General features: G+C 31.3%; 2 protein-coding genes across 3 annotated transcripts in view; one reads left to right on the top strand and one right to left on the bottom strand.

The window, feature by feature from the left end:
* Positions 1 to 2,024: 2,024 nt before the first annotated feature.
* Positions 2,025 to 13,378, bottom strand: LOC143082746 (uncharacterized). The gene is made up of 3 exons (XM_076258586.1): positions 13,090 to 13,378; positions 5,461 to 5,805; positions 2,025 to 4,580 (listed from the first exon to the last, which is right to left on the bottom strand). Exons 1-3 carry the CDS (start codon positions 13,278 to 13,280, stop codon positions 3,932 to 3,934), a joined length of 1,185 nt encoding a protein of 394 aa, XP_076114701.1. The 5' UTR covers positions 13,281 to 13,378; the 3' UTR covers positions 2,025 to 3,931.
* Positions 13,379 to 13,447: 69 nt separating this feature from the next.
* LOC143082745 (cytoskeleton-associated protein 5-like) overlaps positions 13,448 to 25,356 on the top strand; it is a 56,296-nt gene continuing 44,387 nt past the window's right edge. Inside the window, exons 1-8 of one of the 2 annotated variants that reach the window (XM_076258584.1) lie at positions 13,448 to 13,533; positions 14,933 to 15,007; positions 15,493 to 15,686; positions 16,472 to 16,598; positions 20,474 to 20,553; positions 21,375 to 21,546; positions 22,028 to 22,163; positions 22,583 to 22,680. In XM_076258584.1, coding sequence (XP_076114699.1) covers positions 14,951 to 15,007; positions 15,493 to 15,686; positions 16,472 to 16,598; positions 20,474 to 20,553; positions 21,375 to 21,546; positions 22,028 to 22,163; positions 22,583 to 22,680 — 864 coding nt within the window. In that variant the 5' untranslated portion in view covers positions 13,448 to 13,533; positions 14,933 to 14,950. Of the gene's footprint in view, positions 13,534 to 14,932; positions 15,008 to 15,492; positions 15,687 to 16,471; positions 16,599 to 20,473; positions 20,554 to 21,374; positions 21,547 to 21,574; positions 21,707 to 22,027; positions 22,164 to 22,582; positions 22,681 to 25,356 lie in introns of those variants that run through there. The other variant, XM_076258585.1, reaches the window with a different exon arrangement.

The raw sequence follows: 25,356 nt of genomic DNA, 5'->3' as shown, positions 1-25,356 counted from the left end.
GTCACGCCACACATTTTTTAAACTAGATACCCCAAAGATGATTGTGGCCAAGTTTGGATTAATTTGGCCCAGTAGTTTCAGAGAAGATTTTTGTAAAAGATTACTTTAACGAAAAATGGTTAAAAATTGACTATAAAGGGCAATAACTCCTAAACGGGTCAACTGACCATTTTGGTCATGTTGACTTATTTGTAGATCGTACTTTGCTGAACATTATTGCTGTTTACAGTTTATCTCTATCTTTTATAATATTCAAGATAATAACCAAAAACAGCAAAATTTCTTCAAAATTACCAATTCAGGGGCAGCAACCCAACAACCGATTGACCGATTCATCTGAAAATTTCAGGGCAGATAGATCTTGACCTGATAAACATTTTTATCCCATGTCAGATTTCCTCAAAATGCTCTGGTTTTTGAGTTATAAGCCAAAAACTGAATTTTACCCCTTTGTTCTATTTTTAGCCGTGGCGGCCATCTTGGTTGGTTGACCAGGTCACGCCACACATTTTTTAAACTAGATACCCCAAAGATGATTGTGGCCAAGTTTGGATTAATTTGGCCCAGTAGTTTCAGAGAAGATTTTTGTAAAAGATTACTTTAATTAACGAAAAATGGTTAAAAATTGACTATAAAGGGCAATAACTCCTAAACGGGTCAACTGACCATTTTGGTCATGTTGACTTATTTGTAGATCTTACTTTGTTGAACATTATTGCTGTTTACAGTTTATCTCTATCTTTTATAATATTCAAGATAATAACCAAAAACAGCAAAATTTCTTCAAAATTACCAATTCAGGGGCAGCAACCCAACAACCGATTGACCGATTCATCTGAAAATTTCAGGGCAGATAGATCTTGACCTGATAAACATTTTTACCCTTTGTCAGATTTGCTCTAAATGCTTTGGTTTTTGAGTTATAAGCCAAAAACTGCATTTTACCCCTATGTTCTATTTTTAGCCGTGGCGGCCATCTTGGTTGGTTGACCGGGTCACGCCACACATTTTTAAAACTAGATACCCCAATGATGATTGTGGCCAAGTTTGGTTTGATTTGGCCCAGTAGTTTCAGAGGAGAAGATTTTTGTAAAAGCTAACGCCGGACGACGACGGAGGACGGACGCAAAGTGATGAGAAAAGCTCACTTGGCCCTTTGGGCCAGGTGAGCTAAAAATGAGAAACACTTATGAACTGATCCTACAAACAACCACTAAACAACAGGTTCCTGACTGTTACGTGTTTGATATTGTATATTGAAGTTTTTACCAAAGCTCAAGGTATGTATTCTGTTATTTTTATTTTCAGTTTTGTTTCATGAGATAGCTTGACATATATGGTAGACATATACTATAGTGTTGATATTTTTTTTGGATTTTTGAATGTTGTGCTAGTATTGGCTAGAGGTATAGGGGGAGGGTTGAGATCTCACAAACATGTTTAACCCCGCCGCATTTTTGCGCCTGTCCCAAGTCAGGAGCCTCTGTTAGTCTTGTATTATTTTAATTTTAGTTTCTTGTGTACAATTTGGAAATTAGTATGGCGTTCATTATCACTGAACTAGTATATATTTGTTTAGGGGCCAGCTGAAGGACGCCTCCGGTTGTGAGAATTTCTCGCTACATTGAAGACCTGTTGGTGACCTTCTGCTGTTGTTTTTTTCTATGGTCGGGTTGTTGTCTCTTTTGCACATTCCCCATTTCCATTCTCAATTTTATTTTAAGTAAATAATCTATACCCTATTCACTTATTTGAAGTGCATTTCATTTGGCATTTTAGAAGCCATTTATAGCTTGCAATATGGTATAGGTGTTGCTCATTGAGGAAGTCTGGAAGGCCATAAGGTGACCTATAGTTGCTAATTTCTATATCATTTTGTCTCTAGGAGTCCCTTTGGCAATCATACCACACCTTCTTATTTTTATATAAAGCTATTACAGGATGTATTACCAATAAACATTGCCAAGATTTTTACCATCTATTCTCCAAGGACTTTAAAACAACTAATCTATAAATTGTCAATATCAAAACAGAGCAAACTTTTATTAGTTATGAATTGTGACATTGCCAAAATATTTCAGGTGTTTTTGGGAACAAAGACAAGTTATCATACAAATTGTTTATACTACCTGTCAAAAGTCACATAACTGTAAAAATTTGAAAATCATCACTTGATTTTCTTTCTAACATCATGAACATTCTGCAAAAGTAAAAATTCATATGGATTCATGAAAACATTGTCAGGTTATTGTAAAAGGTATGAAAAATAAACTTGATTTGTTGATTTTATATGTGCCTTATCTCTTTAAAGACTTATTTAAAAATATTTAAAATTAATAATTAATTTGTATTAATACAACCAAGCATTGTGATAAAATTTTGGTATCAACTTGTTTCAGCTTAATTAAGTTATTACAAGGCATAACTCCATTAAAATTATTCAAATTTGCACGGATTCTCAAACACATCCAAGACCTTACTGGTATATGCCTTTGACACAAGGCTAATAAAGATCTTGCTAGAATTGTACATGAAACAAGATCAGACAAACATCCAGGGTTTCCGCTGGCGGTCGCCATTTTCGCAATTTTCGAAAAAATAATAATTGTGGCGATAAAAATTCGTCATTTGCGAAAGAATTTGGCGAAAGAAATATATATAACAATTTATTTTCCTCCATCTTGTTTATTTACTTATCGGACTTTACCCGATCAGACAATATTCGGAATTCACCTTGACCTCATTAAGATTTGGACAGAAAATCAATAATCAGCTGATTGCATTTTATAGCTATCGACAACAAAGGACTAATTATTAAAGGTGTTGATTGAATTGTTTGACAAAATGGCTTCTGCTTAATGTCACATACAGAATTTATTTACCACTTTGCAACGCACGTGTTTGAAGGAAACTTTTGACGTCTTCTCTCCTTTTAAAGATAGTTTTGAAAAGAAAGCTGTTTTTGTGAAAAAATGTTCAAAAGCAAAAAAAAATTCCAATTTAAAACTTTAATATCCTTTGACTTTAATATAGGTTATTGAGTAGGGAGACTACTTTAAAGTCGTTTGAGTGACACACATGTTTCAAGCAAAGTTTTACGTCTTAACCTTTTCATTTAAAATGGTCAAGAAAAGAAAACTGTCTTTATGAAGAAATCTATCCAAAAGAGAACAACCCCTAGAATGAGAGTAACCCTTCAATGTAATGACTACACATGAAATGAGAGATCAATTTCATGTGATAAAAGCTTTTGTCTTGTTACAAACCACTTCTTAGTACAAAAGGGCACATCTGTATTTTTCTTTCAAAGAAACTTTCCCTACAACTATACTGGTGTTATATAATTAAAACATATCCATTAATTTTGTTATATTCCAGCAAGGATTTGTATACAAATCCTTGATTCCAGGACTTCTATCTTCTTTATTATTAAAAGTATAGTGGCCCCTCATTTAGAAAAGTTGTTTAAAATACAATGAATATTTTTTAAGTTAAAAAAAATTCTGTTGTTTTAAAGTAAAAAATTTAATGTTTGGTGTTTATTCATTAAAATGTAGTCTCTAAAATAAGTTTGAGAGAATAATCATAGACACAATGTGGCAAAATAATCTTATTTAAGGGAAGGGGGGGGGGGGGTAGAAAAAAAGTTAATTTTTAAACGAAAAATAGTTTTGTTACTTGGCGAAAAAAATATTGATGTCCAGGTAATACAATGTAATAAGAAAGAAATCACAGATATTTACATCATCATTTTGCCAAATATTTTGAAGTATGGGATACTTAAATCTGAGAAGACCTTGATCTGTTCACTATTTAGAAACATGATTAATGATGAAGACTAAAATTAATCATGATTTGTTGTTATATTAATTCATGTAGTCTTTCTCAGAATAAATCTTTTAATAATTATTTTTTAATCAGTTTAATAGAATTACATTCTTTCTTTTTTAATCTTCTTTTTAGAAGAGACTGTAAAGTCTTGACTATCATCTATATTAGAATGTCTTCTCTTTTTCTTAGAAATTTTCTCTGATGATAATGATTCATCTATACGTTCTTGTTTTATTTTCTTCTTTTTCCCAGTTTGATAATCAGTAACAAGATTGGTTTCAGGTATATGTTGTAAGTCTGATTCACTTTGGTTCAATTTTTCTTGCTTAATTTTTTTTCGTTTAAAACTACCGTCATTCATACTTTTGGACAAGAATTCATTTTCATGATCATTATTGTCATGTTTATGTTTCTTCTTTTTCTTTTTTTGACTGGTACTGTCTTCATCTGTTATATCCAAACCATTTTCGTATAAATCTTCTTCATTTTTGTGTTTCTTTTTCTTTTTATGTTTTGGTGTTTCTGAATCATTGTTATTATCTAAGTTATTGTTTGCTTCTTCATTTGTGGTCTTTTTCCTTTTTTGTGGTTTTATAAGAGATATATCTCCAATCCCACTATCTCCATTTGAAGTATTTGAATCTGATACAAATCCATCTCCTTTACCAAGGTCATCCTCATTGTCCTTCAAAGAACTGTCTGCTGTCTCTATACTTTTCTTTTTAGATTTCTTTTTCTTTTTCGGTGTTCTGAAATGAAATGAAAACAAAATTTTTCAATTAACTTAAATATAGTTGTAATCTATTATTAGGTATTTTGTAATATTGTTTTATTGGCCTTATATGTGTATAGTACACTATAAGGGTCACAAGTGTTATATATTAAGTACATTCTAAGACAATCATTAATACAATAATTAAGAAATTGAAAAATAATACAGTATGATACAAGGCAACATGTCAACACATCATCTTTGACTAAGTGATTGTAAAAAGCAATATTGTACATGTATATTAGAAATGTTCTATGTAAAATAGTTTTATTTTCACCCCTACACATACAAATGTACAATGTATATATATATAATATGTATGTACATGTACCTATATTTATGATGGCTTAAATTTAAAACTGTTAAAGTTGTGTGTATGCAGTCATCTTTTTGTTACTGTCCTATGATTTGATTGACTAGGAAAATAATAACTATCATTGACTATATTGTGAATGTTACTTTTTCAATAAGTAGTCCTATGAACTCATTTATTTTCGTGGGAAGTAACTTTGTGGACTGAGGAAAACATGCATTTCTTGGCTATATGATTTGGTGGTTTTGTAAAATTATGCATTCCTTTCTTCATGTTCTTGTAAATCGTAAAACATTAAAAACATTAAAATTCATGGTTCATTTGTACCCATATGCAACAAGTAAATTGATATCCAACCAATCCAAGATGTAGTCTTAAGCTACATGGATGTAAAGAGAAACTTAAAGAACATTTGATATTCACAAAGGAAAATCTGAAAATATGGATTTGAAACTGTCAATAATATGTTTTTAATTAAATATCACTCGATTTACACATCAAATACTTAATGTCTTTAAATATATTGATATAATTTAAAACTTACTTCTCTATGTGAATATTGCCTCTTAGTGATAATACTCCATTATTAGTATAAATGTTCGTCACTTTGAAAATAAACTCCTCTCCTATTTGCAATTGTGTGCCTTCCCATTCTGACTCCAGATCTCTTGGTTTATGTATGGAAGCATTAAAGCACTGATGAACTAAACAGCCAACATGATAAGTACTCTTTTTGTTGACAATTCCCTTTAACAAACACCCAACTGCTGGTCTGAACATGATAAAGTCTGCATTTACATTAAAATGGATGTAAGGAGATTCATCAAATATCCTTCCGACTGTTTCCAAGATTTTCACATTGTTATAGGCCATAAGTACTCCATCTGTCCTATTAATAGAAGGTTACACAATGTAAATAAATGTATGGAGTATTAATCTATGTTTGCTATTTTAAACTCTAAGAATGATAATTGAAACATTTTAAAGAAATTATCAGACAATTAAAGCATCATTGATAAATGTCTTTAAATGTTAAACAAGTTTTGCTACTTTTTTGTTTTTTTTACATCTGGAAAACATACTCAGGAGGGTTAGGCGAAACCATCATTCTTTTTTGCATTGCCTAACTAGAAAATGCTATAATGTGATCTATAGTTGTTCACTTTATGTCATTTAGACTATTGTATTTAATTGTGTCTCCTGCAATCATATCACATCATTTTATTTTAATACATGTACCTGTATGTACATGTTGTAGTATTACTAACACAACATCTATAACTCATTTTATTAGTTGTTGAACTACTTGTGAGCTATGTGTCTACTTCTTTTTCAACTGATTTGTAGTTTGTTCATATATAATGTGCTGTATATACACCACTGTTTGAGAGCTGGCTGTTCTACTCTGTTGCATTCATTTCGTATGTGCCTGTTCTTAGTCATGTTCATGAGTCTGTACTTTTTAATAACTCAGTGGTTGTCATTTGTTGCTGTTTTCAATATTTGGTTAATTTACATGAATGTTGTCGGTTCTTGTTTGATTCTTTTTACATTTGTCATTAACATTTCCAGTGCCTTTTAGCTATAAGATATTGGCCATGTTTTTGTCATTGTTAAAGGCCATACAGAACCTTTAGTTGCTTTCTACCTTATCATTTAATCTCTGGTAAAAACATGGCAATTGTACCACATGTTCTAATTGACTGAAAAAACTCAAATTGTTGCCACTTAAATTCATTATTAGCGAAAGAAATATGACAATATAACTTAATCCATCTTGTTTACTTTTTACAGGATTCTCGGATGTCACTTTACCTAATCAGACAATATTCAAAATTCACCTTGAATTTGTCATGAGTTTGAAAAAAATTCAATTATCAGCTGTTATAGTTTAATTTTATTTTTTCTGTGCACTTATGCAATGTAATCTAATAATTGGGGACGAAAGTGTATTAATTCAAATGGACATCTTAGTCCCATATTACAGTAGAAAAATCGATAATTTTTTTTTTTAAATCAGAACTCAAAAGCGTTAACTTTTTTTAATTCACGCATCTGCTCAGAAATTAAAATTCTTCTTCCTTTTTTCGGTCTCGTTTTCGTGGGACTTTGAGTAAAATATATTTTTCAGTCAAGTAAAATATAGGAAGGAACTCAATACCAATTTCATTTTTAATAGTTCTTTGATATGAAAAAACGTTACCTGATGATTTCATATCTTTGTTTACATTGAGTATGAGGTCAAATAATGTTACAACTAAAATCCAAATCAACAGAACCAAAATCAGAAAAGTCAAGGTATTTCCGTTTCTTTTTTTGAAAACAGATTTTAAAGTTAAACATGTTAAAAATATGTTTGAATTGAAAAAAAATCATAGACTTCATCCCCTTTCACAGGTAATGCCTGCCTCAAATTAGTTAAAGTTGTGACTGAGTTCGGAAATACGAAGATAGATTTACCATGTTTCTGGGACTATCATACTAACAGGACTGGAAACCATTACACCAATCAGAATATCTAAATCACAGTCGTTAGAACGAGACTTTACCTGCGCTATTTATGGATACGCCATATTGATTTGACAGTGACAGCGTGCCTTGATCTTATAATTTCTGAAATTATTTTTTTTATTTTATAGTTATTAGAAATGATAATCCTTAATATAAACATGATTACTGTGAAGTTTGTTTCCAGATCCCACATTTTAATATATCTGTAAAATTCATGAATAAATAGCTTTAAACTACAAAAAGCAATATTTAAAAAAAACTAGAGGCTCTAAAGAGCCTGTGTCGCTCACCTTGGTCTATGTGAATATTAAACAATGGACACAAATGGATTCATGACAAAATTGTGTTTTGGTGATGGTGATGTGTTTGTAAATCTTACTTTACTAAACATTGTTGCTGCTTACAATTATCTCTATCTATAACAGTACTTTCTGTGGAAAATGTTATTGAAAATCTTCAAATTTTAAGAAAATTGTTAAAAATTGACTATGAAGGGCAATAACTCCTTAGGGGGTCAATTGATTATTTTGGTCATACTGACTTATTTTTAGTTCTTACTTTGCTGTACATTATTGCTGTTTACAGTTTATCTCTATCTATAATAATATTCAAGATAATAACAAAAAAACAGCAAAATTTCCTCAAAATTACCAATTCAGGGGCAGCAACCTAACAACCGATTATCCGATTCATCTGAAAATTCCAGGGCAGATAGATCTTGACCTGATCAACAATTTTACTTCCTGTCAGATTTGCTCTTAATGCTTTGGTTTTTGAGTTATAAGCCAAAAACTGCATTTTACCCCATGTTCTATTTTTAGCCATGGTGGCCATCTTGGTTTGTTGGTCGAGTTACCGGACACATTTTTTTAACTAGATACCCCAATGATGATTATGGCTAAGTTTGGTTAAATTTGGCCCAGTAGTTGCAGAGGAGAAGATTTTTCTAAAAGATTACTAAGATTTACGAAAAATGGTTAAAAATTGACTATAAAGGGCAATAACTCCTAAAGTGGTCAACTGACCATTTTGGTCATGTTGACTTATTTGTACATCTTACTTTGCTGAACATTATTGCTGTTTAAAGTGTATCTCTATCTATAATAATATTCAAGATAATAACCAAAAACAGCAAAATTTCCTTAAAATTACAATTTCAGGGGCAGTAACTCAACAACGGAATGTCCGATTCATCTGAAAATTTCAGGGCAGATAGATCTTGACCTGATGAACAATATTACCCCTGTCAGATTTGCTCTAAATGCTTTGGTTTTTGAGTTATAAGCCAAAAACTGCATTTTACCCCTATGTTCTATTTTTAGCCATTGCGGCCATCTTGGTTGGTTGGCCAGGTCACCGGACACATTTTTTAAACTAGATACCCCAATGATGATTATGACCAAGTTTGGTTAAATTTGGCCCAGTAGTTTCAGAGGAGAAGATTTTTGTAAAAGTTAACGACGCCGGACGACGACAGACGACGGACGCCGGACGCCAAGTGATGAGAAAAGCTCACTTGGCCCTTTGAAATGACCACTACTATAATTTTGTTGGTACGCAAAATAATTTTTTAATTGATGACTACTTATCATATATATACTTAATGTGACATTTTTAGTGTTCAGATACATTAACTTTCATTTTAGTGGGTAATTACTCATCAATTGAGGTGCTCCTTAATTGGAGAAAGATTCTAAAACATAACTTTACAGAAAGAATGAAAACTGCAGTTTGATATATCTATATCTCTCCCCAATCTCAATAGGTATAAACAAGGATTATACAAATCCTTGGTATAAACTACAAAAAGAAACATTTTATTTTTTTTATTTTTTTTTTAAACCATTTCAATAATTGTTGGTACACAATTTTTTTTTATATAGAAGACTACTTATCATATACTAAATGTCACATTTTAAGTGTTCAGAAACATTTACTTTGATTTTAAGGTATAATTACTCATCAATTGAGGTGCTCCTGAATTGGAGGAAGATTCTAAAAACAGAACTTAACAGAAACAATGAAAACTGCTGTTTCTCTCCCCAATCTCATGTATCCCCATTGACATTGTTTACCGAAAAAAGTTGACCTATAAATTATCTGATTATAGACTCAGATTAAAGATTTGCATGTTGGTGTGTGAATCATCTACACTACAGCAAACATCATTAGGTTTACATTTAACAAATACGGATTTTAAATTAGTATACAAATACTGTGAATGATTTTTATAATGAATAAAGGATATCCCTGTGTAGTGTGGCATTCCAACAATGACGTCACTAGGTTAGATATTTTTAGAATATTTCGTAATACTGATTTTTCCGGACTGTAAAAGAAACGTATATAGTGTAAGGGAAAGCTCAATATACGATAATTTCACAAGAAACAGAAGGGAAATGTGTAAAAAATGTTTTTAAAGTCAATCTGTTCTCCTTGTCATCAATTTCAGTATGACATTTTGAGGGGGTTTCCAAACTATCAAAACAAAATGATTGAAGTGAGGGAATGATACTCTGGCCAATCCCTTTAGGGAATTGACGGCTTCAAGCCGTCTTTCCCCAAAAAAACAAAAAAGTAGGCCCGATGATGCACAGCCATATTGAAATTTTGGTGTAAACACGAAGTTCTCAAAAGTTTATAACAATGTGGCTATATTTTCATGAGACCAGGGTAACTTTTGTTATATGAATTAATTAGGAATTGAAATTGTCAACATTGTTTTTATTGCACACTTATTGTTTTCATCAGGATTATTTATGATCTGACAACCTTTGACACGTTGTTATCTTAGCGGTCAAGTAAAGTGCTGCATTTCGACTATATCTTGTTTATCATGTTTATTTTCAACATTACTATATGGACCATAATTTGGTATTCGGCCTTTGGTTTCTTTTTGTATCCTTTTTTATAAGTTCTAAAACTTTAACTTTTATTCTGTGGGTTGTGTTGGTGTTATAATAGTATTAATGGAACAATTGAGTTTTTCAAGAAAAAAATAATACATTTTGATTCACCGTTTACGTGACAGGAAACCAAACAGGAAACCAATCTTTATTTTCTTTATTTTGCACAATATATTTCAAAAGACATAAATGAACACCATTACTAGTGTTACTTGCTTCATTTTCATATTTAAAATCTATTTTTAATGTTAAATTAAAGTTTTTTTTAAACGCGACAGGAAACCATAAGAAACCGAAAGCATTTTTTAGTTTTATTTTATTGCAAAACCTGCTTAAAATAATCTGAACAGTATACTTTTTCTTAAAATCCATCTTATATGTAACAGTATTATAAAACTCCTAAATATGTGCTTGTTTTGAAAACAATTAGTACAATTTATTCAGAAATTTCCATATTTTCTTCATTGATACAGGATACCATAATCGTTGTATCTTGATGTTTTAGCCAAAAAAATGTATTTATATTTGGTTTTGAAATTCCAGTTATATACAATTTATTCCAAATCATTGGCAATGTAAAATTCTTTAAATCCAGTAAAGAAAAAAACTTTTAACTTGGAATTAAAATATTTAAAATAGGCACCATGTGATACTTGTGACCTGTACACCATCTACATGGTTTCCACATTTTAACCTACTTTAGTAGGCTAAAATCAATAAAGTACTTCCTTTCAAGTCATGCATGGTAAAAGTTTACTTCTCCTTTGACAAGTTTATTGCGTTTCTGAAAAGTGTTTGCAGAACATGAATAAAAAAAAATAATTAAAAATTGTGACAGAGATACCAACTTTGTACATTCCAAGTGTAACGGTATATTAACATGTATTTTTTATTAAATTATCTTTATTCACCTAAAATATCCAGTAATATTTACTGCTGAAGCAAAATCAATCTAACGAGCATCGGCACAATGATAAGAGACGTAATGTCTATTGAATTTTCCAAGGACCCTTTACATCGTTATCAGGAAACAAAGTGTGTTATAACGTCTGTCAAATCTGAAATCGATTTTGTCAAGTCATTGGGCATTTATTTTCACACAAGATCGTATGTAACATTATGCACATAGGAAAAATCTCTTTGAAAATTGTATTTTCCTTTTTTAAACAAGACGAAACAAGTCTACAGATTATGTTTGCTAACATCCCGTTGGAAACAAAAACAATGTTTAGACCTAGTATTTCATACATCCAGCCGTATGGGCGTGATCACATGTTAGTCACATGTTTCACGTATGACCGGAAATGATTAGAACTTAACGACAAAAACAATTTCAATAAAAAAAGGAAATAACTGGACTTCTGTTTCGTTTGAAATGTAACGCATAACGATGACGTCATTTTCTAACTTAATTATTACGAAGAACAAAACTAGAATGGAAATCATCTCTGATTTACCTGTTTGAACATCTCGCGAGAGTTCATATTTACATATTGTTATAAATAATTCTATTACAACAAAGCAGATTACATCATCTAAAATTTGCATTACTAAATTGGAAACCAAAGTAACGCTAGTGTTCTTACACCTGCTACAGAAATACTTATAGTTCTCAGCATTTTCTTCTGACTATTCTTATTGGTCAATGTTCTTAATTATTTGAAAGCAAAAGTTACGAATTTGCCGGTGAGGATTATCTATAAATCAGTCAGCGTTATGCACTTCGGAAGCGAAAAGTAACGCGAGAAACAACACAAAAATACGGTCGTATAATCTTTAAAATTTGTTAATTTCAATTTTTTTTCTAGGGAAGAGTAGCATACACTTGTATGTTGATAAAAATAAAGGCATCTTTAGATGTAGTTACAACTTTTCTTACAGTAATACACATTTTTATCACTTTTCTATAGTTATAGGAAACGAGCCCAATAGCAAATTATGGTCCATATTGACTACTTCTTAATATTTTTTCGTAAACAATATCTGTTTTTTGTATTAAACTAATTAGTTTATTACAGGGTATGAAATTAGCAGGGGCCCACAGGCCAATAGCCCCTCTAATTTAGTGTGGGCTGCTTTAATTTCTGCTTTTCTTGTAAATTACTATATTTCTATATTGACTATATTTGGGCTACAAAATTTAAGCTGTGGGCTACAATTGCCAAAGTCTTAAGTTCTATCCCTGTTTAATAATTATTCTTTATTTCAAGTCCACCAATTTTAACTGTTTTTCTATATATATGCTGACTTGTTCGCCGAAATCTATTGTTTACATGTACCGAATGCTAATTTACTACATGCCACAAAAAGCTGTCAACCAAAACAAAAAATCAATAATCTGCTATTGGGGCAATGAAATCTCAAAAGATCGTTAAGTTTCCAGACCCTTAAGTACGGTATGATAAATTTATAATACACCTTATCGCTATTTGTCCGCCATTACTGCATATCACACAGGTTCATGTAAAATTTTGACCTCATCAAACAATATATCTGACGCAACAATGGAAAAGTGATTGATGTATGCTCAAAAGTTCAAGCGGCCGGGTCAGCCGGGATTAGCAATAAGATGTATAGTCCCAGCCATGTTTACATTCGTAATTTGGACTCTGTAAATTCTTTTCCACTTTTACAGTCTAAATTTTAAGGTTAAAACAAGTTGTAACTGTAGAAAATTTCATTGCAAAAAATAAAAGTGGTCCACAGAAAATTCAAAAAAAAAGGGGGGAGGTATTCAAACCACTTCGAGTTCTTACCAGCTTGCAACTAACTGCAGTTCTGAGTTGAGATGTTCCCTCACTCCTTGTAAAATACTGTTGAAAAACTTCGGGGGTAAAACAACATGTCGCTTAGATGAAACTGCTTCAAGGTGGGAAAATGAGCTCTTTGAAATTAGTGATTTTGCCTCGGAAAATGTCAATCGTGTATGTTCCATGGAAGCTGCCATTTTTTTTCTAGAGTTCGCGAAAGTGTGTGACAAAATTTGGCTTTGTGAAAAATTTGTCAATGTTGAATATTTTTTTTTGAGTTAAAAAAAAACTAAGAATATTGATGTATAAATACTATTCTGAACTAATTAAAGTAAAATGATAAGTAATCCAAGTTTATAGATGGCGCCACGAAACTTCCGGTTGACCGAAATATTTACCATTCAAATCCAGCGCTCATATGAGATAACTAAATATTTTTATTGCATATATGTAAGTATGCTTTTGATTTGATCCCTACCAAATCACCACTTGAAACTGTTAGGATAAATTGCTTTGATATCCCCTTTTGTTTTTGCAGGTCCCCTTTTTTCTTACTTGTAAAGTTGCCAACTGTCATAATCTGATGTCAGTGATTCATAATATTTGTTTACTGTCAGATCATGAAATGAAATAAACTCACAACATTTGCAAATAGCAATATATGTTGTATTTTCTCCTGGAGAGGTGTTGACCTGATTTGTTATCTGCCTTATCATACAGTCTATAGCCTATACTATAGTCTATACACCTTATTGCTATTTGTCCACCATTACTGGACATCACAAAAGTTCTTGTAAATTTTTTACGTTATAATAGAAAATATCTGATGCCACAATGGAAATAGTTTGAGCGAGACAGATTCTAGGTTCAGTCGAGAATAGCAATAAGGTCTATTCCCGGCTGAACCGAAAATTTGTATTGCTTGAACAATTGACGTCATACAACAATTACTTTTCCATTGTGGCGTCAGATATTTTTATTATGATATAAAAAATTTACAGGAACCTGTGTGATGTCCAGTAATGGCTGACAAATAATTATGACATCTTGAAAGGCTATTATACTTTTTCGCTTTGACGCCTTGCACATTTTGCATTCTCATTGCTTTGCTGGGTTAGACATGGGGGATTCAAATGAATCTGAAGGAGAGAAGTTTTTTTTAGTTTTAACATTTTGAGCCTTAGGCGCTGTTCCCTTGTTTAGCCTCAAGCTAAGCAATCAAAATTCCTCCTGAGGTTTAAATGATAGAGATAAAAGCAATTATAGTTAACTTATTTATACCCTACAGTCTACAGAAATGAAAAAAAAAACCTCATACTTTATATTCATGAAAGGCCTAGACATAACAGATACAGAACAATAAAACTTTAAATTATAATAATATTAATGTGTACATGGTATACTGTACAATTTATGAAAAACAAATAATTTGAAATATGAACCAACAACAACCACTGAATTTAGGACTCAAACCTTGAGACAGTATAAACATAAATAATGTGGTGAGGTTAAACATGTTTGTGAGCACACAACCCTGCCCATGCCTGGTGTTGCATCACAACATAAGAACAAACTGTAAAAAATATTTTACTTAATAAATCAATATGAAGCACAAATAAACTGTAAAAGCACCTAGCATTGAAATACATGTACCCTCCCTGATTTCATGTTCTGGAATATGTCAGTCTTATTGACATATTGATTATTAATCACAGAGTTGTGTCATTGAAATCTTAATATTTACAAATTAAAATAGAATCATATTAATTACATGTAAATATCAGTATATTCCTTCAAAGCAATATTTTTTTCTAACATGTGTAAACATTCATGACATTGTATTTTCCAGGAGTATTATTAATCCATAATGGGAGATGACAGTGAATGGCTGAAACTTCCTGCTGAAGAAAAGTGCCAGCATAAGGTAAAATTAAACTTTACAAAGATATAGGTCATGTAGGTTATGCATGTTATATATACATATAAAATTTATGTTATCCCAAACTAAAACAAAAATTAGTGCACATTCAACAGAGTTAGAGTAACGACATCAAAAGCAATCTTAGAACAGTATAACTTGGTCATGTTAGTGCAATGCCAGTCTGCACCAAATTCTTTTCCAACTACAAGTCAGATGACCAATATTCAGACAACTTTCTTATGTTTATAAGCAAATATTTACAAATACTTACTAGTCAAAATGATATTCAATTAGTCTTGGACATTCATCTAGTGGTTAACACTAAATGGTGCAGACTGCAATGCCAAAAATATAAGTATCATTTTACCTTATGAAGGATTCAAACTGGCTTGGACCTGAGTTACCTACCAATTAGGATTGCAAGGGAAGTGTAAATGGAAGCTTTAGTGTTACAGGAGGAAATTAACTTATTTGTTTTTGTATTATAGACATGGAAAGCACGTCTAGCAGGATATGAAGAAGTTACAAAGATATTTAGCCAACAGACTGATCCCAAGTCTCCTGAATTCCAGCGCTATGCTGGCCTTATGAAGAAGTTTGTCACTGATACCAATGCTGTGGCTCAAGAAAAAGCATTGGATGCTGTTCTAGCATTTGTAGAGAATGCTGCTGTAGCATCCAGGTTTGATCATTTTTGTATAACTACAAGATAATATTTAGTTTTGTATCACCATCCTATGGTATCATGATATCTATGGATTTATTGCGATGTTTGATAGCTGTCTTGTTGACGAAGGCCCTAAATCTGAAATATCATAAATACTAGATTTCAGTTCAGAAATTATTTTGTTTCATCAATGATTGGTCAAATTAGTATCTTACAAAATTTCTTTGCAAACATATTAGCATAATTTCAGGACTTAGACTTTTACTTCGAGCATTTTAATCTATAGATATAAGAATTTGTCGTATGAGTGCCAGTGAGACAACTCTTAATATCCAATTCACAATTTGTAAAAGTAAACCATTATAGGTCAAGATACAGTCTTCGACAAGGAGCCTTGGCTCACACCTAAAGTAATGGTCTTATCTATTTAAAAAACTAGAAACAATTATGAATCACTTCAACAAACAACAACCACTGAACATCCGGTTCCTAGCACTAAATAGGATCCATATTCTTATTCTAATACATCTACACTGTTATTGACACAAAAATCTTTGCTTAAATTAACTGGATAATATTTTGTCTACTGTATTTAACATGATATAAAAAAATTGCAATGTTTGTTGAAGGTGTCAAGGAAATTAGTTGGTTATAGGGATTTTGGTCCCTACCTGGGAGTGTTAATGTTTTAATGATATTTTTATTTACAATTGGATGCATTTTTCTTTTGGAGACTATAGCATAACTATGAATGTGCGATAGTGACACAAGGTTTACAATATTTTACATTTTATTTCCAGAGTAACTGCTGATGTAGTAAGTGGTGTGATAGCTAAATGTCTGGGTGCACCAAGGCAAAAGACCAAAGATAAAGGAACAGAAATTGTGCTGATGTTTGTTGAAATAGAAAAACCAGATGTTGTTCAGGTAGTTACATACAAGAAGGCTATATTACTTTGATAAATGATCACTGATGATAATGATAAATTAATGCATGGTATATTTTATGTCCAGAGTTTGTCATGAAACATTATTTTGTGCACTAGTACCATTATTAGACTTAGACATTATAAACTTTGATTTGAATATATATTTAACAGTATATCATGTATATATTTTGTTTTTATTTCATGATCAGCAGTCAGGGGTGCTACTTAAACAAGTGATTTCATTATCACCTATTTCAGTGATTTTTTGGTGGAAGAAGACGTCAGGTCTTCTGAAGACCTATGGGACCGACTTTAAACTCATTGAACCTCCGTATGCCGCATTCGTTTCTGTGTATTACAATTTCATAACAACTTAAGATTCCTGACATCGATTTTTACACATGAATAAGCATCTGAATCATTTAATTTGTAAATTAGGTTTGAAAAACAATCACTATCGTAAATATGACCTTTTTATTTATGTAAATTAATAGATTTCATCCCATCCACATGAAATCCATGAACGTTATTTGTTTACTTGTAACCAGATGTTTTTACTGTAGATATTTGTAGTACGCATGCGTGGATTTGGTATCGGGACAACTCGCCCTGTTTACAAGTTCGTCCTTGAAGTTACGAATTTGCAATTTTGCAGACAAGAAGATTTTGTTTTTAATAAATAAAAAGGATCTATTTCTTATTAAATTGGTGTCTTTATTCATTGTTTTCCTTGTCATGTGAATTAGATGCCTTTCTACTTCAAATGGTTTGAATCTATTTATAAAATTATTCAAGACTCAGTTGACAAGAGCAGTACGTTACTGTTGGGAGAATTTGATTAAACTCTAAATGCTCATAGAATAAGAAATATAATTGAAACTGAATGTACCTCCTTCTGAATAATTTATTGCAATATAAATATAAATCCCTTTTGACAAGAGAAATCTGACTTTTGTCAGAAATATTTTTTTCACATGTGCAAAGGTAATCACGTGTGGCGGCCATATTGGTTTGTTTACAAATATGTGAAGAAGCCTGTAGAACCATGATCTAAACATAAATGGTCTCTGAAAGCGTAAACTTTATGCAATACTTTTTTTACCAATCATGATTATTTTCATAAATTTAAATTTGATTATTTAAAGAAATAAAATTATAACAATTACGATTTTAGATAAGAGATTCTGCTCAGACATGCTGTGATCTATTTAGTTTACCTGTGTGAAAATGTAAATAATTTGTTTACTAAACAAGTAAAGACAAACTATGGATGGAAGATAATAATTAACATAAATATTTCAGGACATTTGATTGATTGTAATAAATATAGGATTTAAAAACTGCAAGTGGAAACGAATTTAATCATTAGCTACATAATCAGCTGATAATTTTTCTCGCAAACACCGTGGTGATACAACTGATAAAAATCACTCCATCAATCCTCCAGCCCTTTCACATATTAAGCAATAGATCTACTTATTATTGTAGAATATTCATTGAATATACATTCATCGTCTAATTGAATATATCGGGTAATCGGATATTTTTAGCTGAAATTTTGGGTATCCGATTGTCCGGAGTCTACTGTACTACCATAAACATGATAAAGATAGTAAATAGTATTTTTTTTCACTAATTTATTGACATAATACTGGTTGTAACATATTTTATTTTTGTATTCAGGTTGGGACCCCCCCTCCCCCCCCCCCCCCCCCCCCCCCCCCCCCCCCCCCCCCCGCCCGCCAATTATGAGTGGTGTCCCTTTAATTAAAGGACTGTTCCTAAAACAAGGGGTCATTTTACTGTTGAAAATAAAGAAAGAACATTTTTAAGATTTTTATTAAACTCAAAAGTGGGAAAATTCTTATATTTGGAACAACTTTTCTAAATGAGGGGTCAAGTTAATAAAGAAGATATAAGTTTAGAAACAATAGAAAATTCTTTTGACATATTTTGACCATTTAGTACTTAATAGATGCATAGTTCTTGGGGGAAAGTTTCATCAAATAATATGAATAAAAATGTGCTCATTTTTTACAGTGGGTTGTAATGTTCTTCCAATAAGGTTACCCCTCATTTGGAGTGTTGTTCCCAACCTGTTAAAGGTCCATCTTTGTGTGCATAATTCAAAATTGGAAATTTCAACAAGCATCTAATATTCTTACGCAAGAAAATAAACACTGATCTGCTAGCTTCATCTCTTCTACCGATTTAATAACTAGAATCATGCAAACAGACTTAAGAAAAAGGCATGTAAGTTCATCATACAAATATGACACTTTTTCTAGACAATCCAGATCGTGCAAAATACTTCGCTTAAAATTGTTGTTGTGCACTAAAAACCCCTATGGGAACTTTCAAAAGTTGGCGGGTATGTAACAAGCCTTACTATTTTTATGCTCCATTTATGGGCATTATGTTTTCTGGTCTGTCCGTTCGTCCTGCTTCTGGTTATAAAGTTTATGGTCGAGGTAGTTTTTGATGAAGTTGAAATCCAATCAACTTGAAACTTAGTGCACATGTGTTCCTTATGATATGATCTTCTTAATTTTACTGCCAATTTAAAGATTTTACCTAATTTTCACAGTCCACTGAACATAGAAAATGATTGTACGGATGGGAAATCCATGTACTTATGACCTTTTCTTGTTTGAAGAAAAAAAACCCCATCATAACGATAATGGATCAAAGCAGCCTTGGTAAGTGGGGCTGCTTTTGTGGTAATTCAGGTATCTTTTATTCACCTTCTTCCACCTCAGAGCTATCAGCTCTTTGATTATATTTAGTAATCACCTATTTAAGGGACGACATCAAAAGTTCAATGTAGGATAAAAAACTTAATTCACATAGTTTTTTCACTTAACTATCAGACAAAAGTCAACAATATTAGGTGACCTGATTGGTTTTCTTTAGAATTAGAATGATTTATTTGAAGGTTAAGTTTTTGCATATTCAAATAAATTGTAAAAACTGGCAGGCTTATCAAGCAAATGACAATTTCTGCATGTACATAGTTGTTTTTTCATTGGAATTCTGGTCTTTTTACCAGTAAAAAAACCAAGCTTATGGGAAAAATATCCAAAAAATGTTATAAACACTTATTGAAGTGATTAGATTTTAACTTCTCAAAATACTTGTTTCAGTGATTTTGAAAAGTCTGTGCAAAAATTTTAAATATTTCACAGCCAAAATCACTCAAAGAAGTGATTTTGAAATCACTTGTTTAAGTACCATCCCTGATTGATCAGAAAGTACTGATTAATTTCTGTTCAAGGCAAAAAATGAATAAAAAGTTTAATAGAAATGGTGATTGGGGGTTGCTAAACATCCATTGTCATATGTTTTGTGCCTAATACTAATAGAGGAAATGTTGCTTTTCATGTTAAATTTTTTTGAAAAATATTATAGATCTATCAAAATAATCATTCAGATGTTTAGGAAGCATTTATAAGACAAGCCCCAGGTCAGTCAGCATGTGAACTAGTGCATTAAAACTTTAACAAGTACATAGAAGGGTTCTTATTTATATCTCATTAACATGTTCACATTCTAACTAAAGACATCTAAATGAAAAGATTTGGTCTCCAAAAATAGGCAGATGTCAATACCAAATGTCGACTGGAGTCTAAACTGACTGTGAATGATTTCAACAGACTTATCCTCGTGTATACTTAACTTTAATGAGAGAAAGAAAAAAAACCACCTACAGCCACTGACAAGTTTTATTTATTCTGGACTGAAGAGTTCAGTGGCAATTTACTTGTAGGTTCGTACTGGCCTTGTTAACTCTGCTCTAAAAATCATAAATAATAATAACAACAACTGTATGTGTTATTTACGGTCTAGAATGTATCTTTTTTATTTATCTTACAGGAGTGTTTATTGCAAGGAACAGAAAATAAAAATCCCAAAATAGTTGTTGGATCTATACAGTTATTGAGGATGGCTCTTCAGTAAGTTGTTGAAATTCTTTCCAAACAAAGGCAGATTTTATAGGTCCATTTAAAAAAAAAAAGATGCATTCTTCATCCACAAGGTTATTTATAAACTATCACTTGTACTTATGTTAAATCTTATGGATGCAGGAGAGCAACATTGAATACATCTATATTCTAAAGAGAGTTAATAAATAATTGATTTCTGACCCTAAAACAAGGTAAACATACTGACATATTTTGTGAAGTGTAATTATAGATTATCCTTGGTTATCTCAACGAGATTGATTTTTACCGCTTGAGCCGGTCACGGCGAAAGCGAGAAAACCAATCGAGTTGAGATGACCAATGATAATCTGTTTATCGCTATTTTACCTATGACGACGTTGTCAATTTATGTCAATTTCATTAGCAACGTCACGTGGCTCCTTAGTTTCTAGCGATAATTACCATCTCAAGCGAGTAGCATGATATGAAAAATTATCACAAAAAAAGATCAAAGAAAAAATGCACAAAATAGCGATAAAGATTATATTAGCCATGCAGATTTAAACATGTGATTCTCATATAACTTGTTTGATTTAAAAGGCATTTGATTATATTATTTATGCATTTATTTGAAGACAGTTTGTGGATTAACCAACACAAAATAAACTTGGCATTTTTGTCCATATGATGAAAATTAATTTTGAAAATTATGTGTTCCATTTTTCTTTCTGAAACTTGATCTAAAGTTTAAAAAAAAAACTAAATTTGTAACTTGTGTAAACCTTACTGAAGACTTGAAGCTGACATTACAGAAACAGGACATGATATGTAATAAATTTTGTTTCTTTCAGTGATTTTGGTTATAAAGTAATGCCAATTAAGCCAGTGATGAAAATTTTACCTAAACTATTGGAAGACCGAGATAAGAACATTCGTGAAGAAACAAAGCAGCTTGTTATAGAGATATACAGATGGATTGGCAATGCTATCAAACCACAAATGTCACATTTTAAACCAGTACAGGTCAGTAATAAGTTATAGAGATATACAGATGGATTGGCAATGCTATCAAACCACAAATGTCACATTTTAAACCAGTACAGGTCAGTAATAAGTTATAGAGATATACAGATGGATTGGCAATGCTATCAAACCACAAATGTCACATTTTAAACCAGTACAGGTCAGTAATATTTAATCAATTATTCAGTAAAATAAAGGGATGTTTCCTGTCTCTATATTATATTTCCAGCTTTTTCTATTTGTGTTAATGTATCTTTAATCATTACAGGTGACAAAATATATGTCTTTTTGATATCCTTTATGCATTTGTCAATAAGGTTGATTTTTACTTGGTTTAATTAAATGATAAATATATACCAACATTTAATAGATTTTAGCAATAAAAAATTCTACATTTGCCTGTTTATTTCATTTAATGATGTTTTTGAAGGGTTAAAGAAAAATGAATTGATCTTTCAAATTTCTGAACTTTTAATGATAGGTGACTGAGTTAGAAGGCGAGTTTGAGAAGTTAGGGAATGAGAAGGCACAACAGCAGAGATTTATGAGATCTCAACAGGACCTGAAAGCTAAGATGGAAGAAGCTGCTGCAACAGCAGGGGAGGAGGGAGGAGATGGTAAGGGCAGATAAGTTAGATACATGTTGTATTTTTTATCAGGAATTTATTGAAGGTGTAATGATATTATCTGAATTAATCACACAGACACAATGGTGTTCAAGCATAAAAAATCACTTGTAATAGAAGATTTCAACATCTAACTTTAATGAAGACTTCAACATTGAAGTAATGATATTTCAAGAAAAGTTGCTGGAAATTGCATTTCAATATTTGCACAAGTTTGACATTCCCAGAAAGATATGTTAATAATAAAAGAAGATGTGGGTAGAGAGCAATTCTGAAACACAAAACAGCCACACATTGCAACTGTCATCTCTTTTGGAGACTAGCAATAGTAATTACCACTCACATTTAGTACTAATATTGAACTGAGTTAACTATGACAATATAAAAGTGAAATGAATGATTATTTACAGATGGTGGAGAGGAAGAAGAGGAAGCTATAGATCCATATGAACTGATGCCATCTGTTGACATACTCAAACAACTACCAGCTGATTTCTTTGATAAAATTGTATGTTAATAATATAATTTGTATTTATTGGTCAGTTAAAGTTATAAGAAATTTCAAATTAAAAAAAAATAATGCATATATTTTTTTATAACTCAATGGATAGTTTTCATTGTAAAACTTATGTACATATATACTTTTTTCTGAGGAAAATTCTTTAATTTGTTCATATTTAGAAGAAGTTTACTTTATTTTAATTGCTTCCTTCCAGTAATTCCCCGACATATTTTCCGTATGCAAAGTGACCTCAGTGTGACCCAGTGATGTCCTCAAAATAAACTATTATCTGCTGATTGTACATGTTAAACACATGCTCAATATCCATGTTTTTTTGTTGATTGTTGACAAACAGGTGACAATCTTTAAACTTTTGCTTCAAAACACGAACTTTAATTACCTGCCATATTTTCACAACACTGACCGATTGAAAAAAAATTGATGAATATACGAAATTTATGCGAAAAAAATGATAAAATGCGCAGAGAAGACTAAGTTTATGATGTTTGTATGCATTGGTTCAAGAATTGGAATAACATTATTTTTCACCGGTCACTTGTTTCATATGACTTTAATATGCTTAAAGGGAAATTCCGCGATTTTTTACTTATCATCTAATTTTGTTCATCTTAACATAAAAAACACATTTGCAAAGTTTTAAATTTATATTCCTTCTAATAACGGAGAAAATCAAGTATTTGTAACTTTTTTGGTTGAATTCTCGAGTGGGTCGTGACGTTTTAGCCCGATTTGTTGAATTCTGGGAAAAAATAAAATCTGTTTAACTCTTATAGCTTATCGACAATATACGTAATTAAAAGCGCACAGCTGACGAATGGTCGTAGTTATTAACCACAATATAAGAATGAACGAAAATGAATATGCATATACCGTTTTGTATTGATTGAATTAAACTCCTATAAAATTATCTCTAGTAAATGTTTTCGAATAAATTTCATTAATTATTGTTGAGATTTTTTTCATAAAATATTTATTGAACATTTTTACTGATATTGAACGGAAAATATTTCAGTTCTATTTACCGTTATTGTTTTGATAATCATTTCAATGCAACTAATGTGTGAGCAGAGTGTGTACTATATTATTTTGTAAAGGTCACTGTATATTTCTCGGCTTGAGGTCAATTCGTTTACCTTGTAGCTATTTAGCCGCAGGTGTGAGTTCAAGCGTACACAGGTATGAATGTTGTTATTTGGAAAGGATAAACAGAAAGGATTAGAAAGAGAATACACTAAGATTTAATACACGATGAGAATAAAGATACAATAATTAAATTGTGTAAATTAATTGAAAATAAAATTCAGATTCATAATTCCGAAAGTGTATAAAAATAAAAGGAAACAATTTTGAATTACTTTCTTAGCGGCAATTGGCGTAAAGATTCAAATATGAAGTAATAAATAGTAGTTTTAATCTTTAATAAAAACTAAATGCAATATTTCCCAATTTGATATACCATTGCACATCTGTTTGATATCATTGACTTTACCGGAATTTCTTAACTTGTATTCAAATCTGGCTGTGTTTATGCTCATAAAACTATCGCAATTTTAAAGTTTTTAATTGAAAAAAAATACAACATACAACATGCATGATTTTTTATTAGTTTCTTTTTAACATTTCATTCTTACATAATTAAATTCATTTGACAATCATTTACACAAACTTTTTGTGAAAAGAATACCAATGATCTAAGCTAAGGCATTATTTTTTTTGAGGATTTTTGTACATTTTTTTTTTAAAAACTATGATAATATTTGTGCAATGTTGAACATGATAGCCGTCATTAATCCAAATAAGTAATACAGTAGTTGTAATAAAACTTATATTTTAGTCATGCATAACTGATACTGACGAATTTAGAATAGTTCGTCCATACATCGTTGTTCTTGAAACAATCATTATTAGTATACATGTAAGTTTCCTGACGTATAAGCGGAAATACAACCACTTGTACAGATAAACGACAGAATTACCATACAAGAATTTATAGTCAACACAACCAGAAAGAGTTCCCATCGTTGGACGGGGAATATGAAGGCTTCCAAGAATGAACAAGTGACATTTCTAACTCTGAACAGTTAGAAAACTGACTATCGACATCGACCGCTTGTTCTTGATATTTGAAACTGCATGCATATATACGTATACGTTAATGATGGTGATGAGTTCTTGCGTCTGACAAAAACTAAATTCCTTCATGGTTATATCTTGCCATACGTTTATATTGGTTTGTAAGGTGATTACTCAAAATCGTTATTTGAAGATGTAGATTCATTTTCAATACAGAAATTTCGTCTATTATATTAATTTTCACAAGTGTATACCACGGAGAAGCTCTGAAGGTACATTACTCCCATTTTGTTTGGGTGTGAACCATCGATGTAAGATGATGATGGTATAAAGAACTATGGGCGTCATGTGGCAAATATTACATGCATATCGGACCATGAGTTGTCAATCTGTATGAAAAGATTTCCAATACAACCATATTATTGAGAAGGAATGTTTACATGCTATACTCTCGTACTAGTATTACAGGGTTATTGTGGCGTCCACCTTAGACACACATCTTTTTAACGATGTTTAAAAAAAAGACAGAACCAATTTAATGTCATATTTCCCTTGAATACCAAGAAAGAAAAATAAATCCCGAAATTA

The sequence above is a fragment of the Mytilus galloprovincialis genome, chromosome 7 (genome assembly GCF_965363235.1).
Source record: "Mytilus galloprovincialis chromosome 7, xbMytGall1.hap1.1, whole genome shotgun sequence".
Classification (NCBI taxonomy): Eukaryota; Metazoa; Mollusca; class Bivalvia; order Mytilida; family Mytilidae; genus Mytilus; species Mytilus galloprovincialis.
Note: the sequence above shows the minus strand (reverse complement) of the source record. Positions and strands in the feature narration are given on the sequence as shown.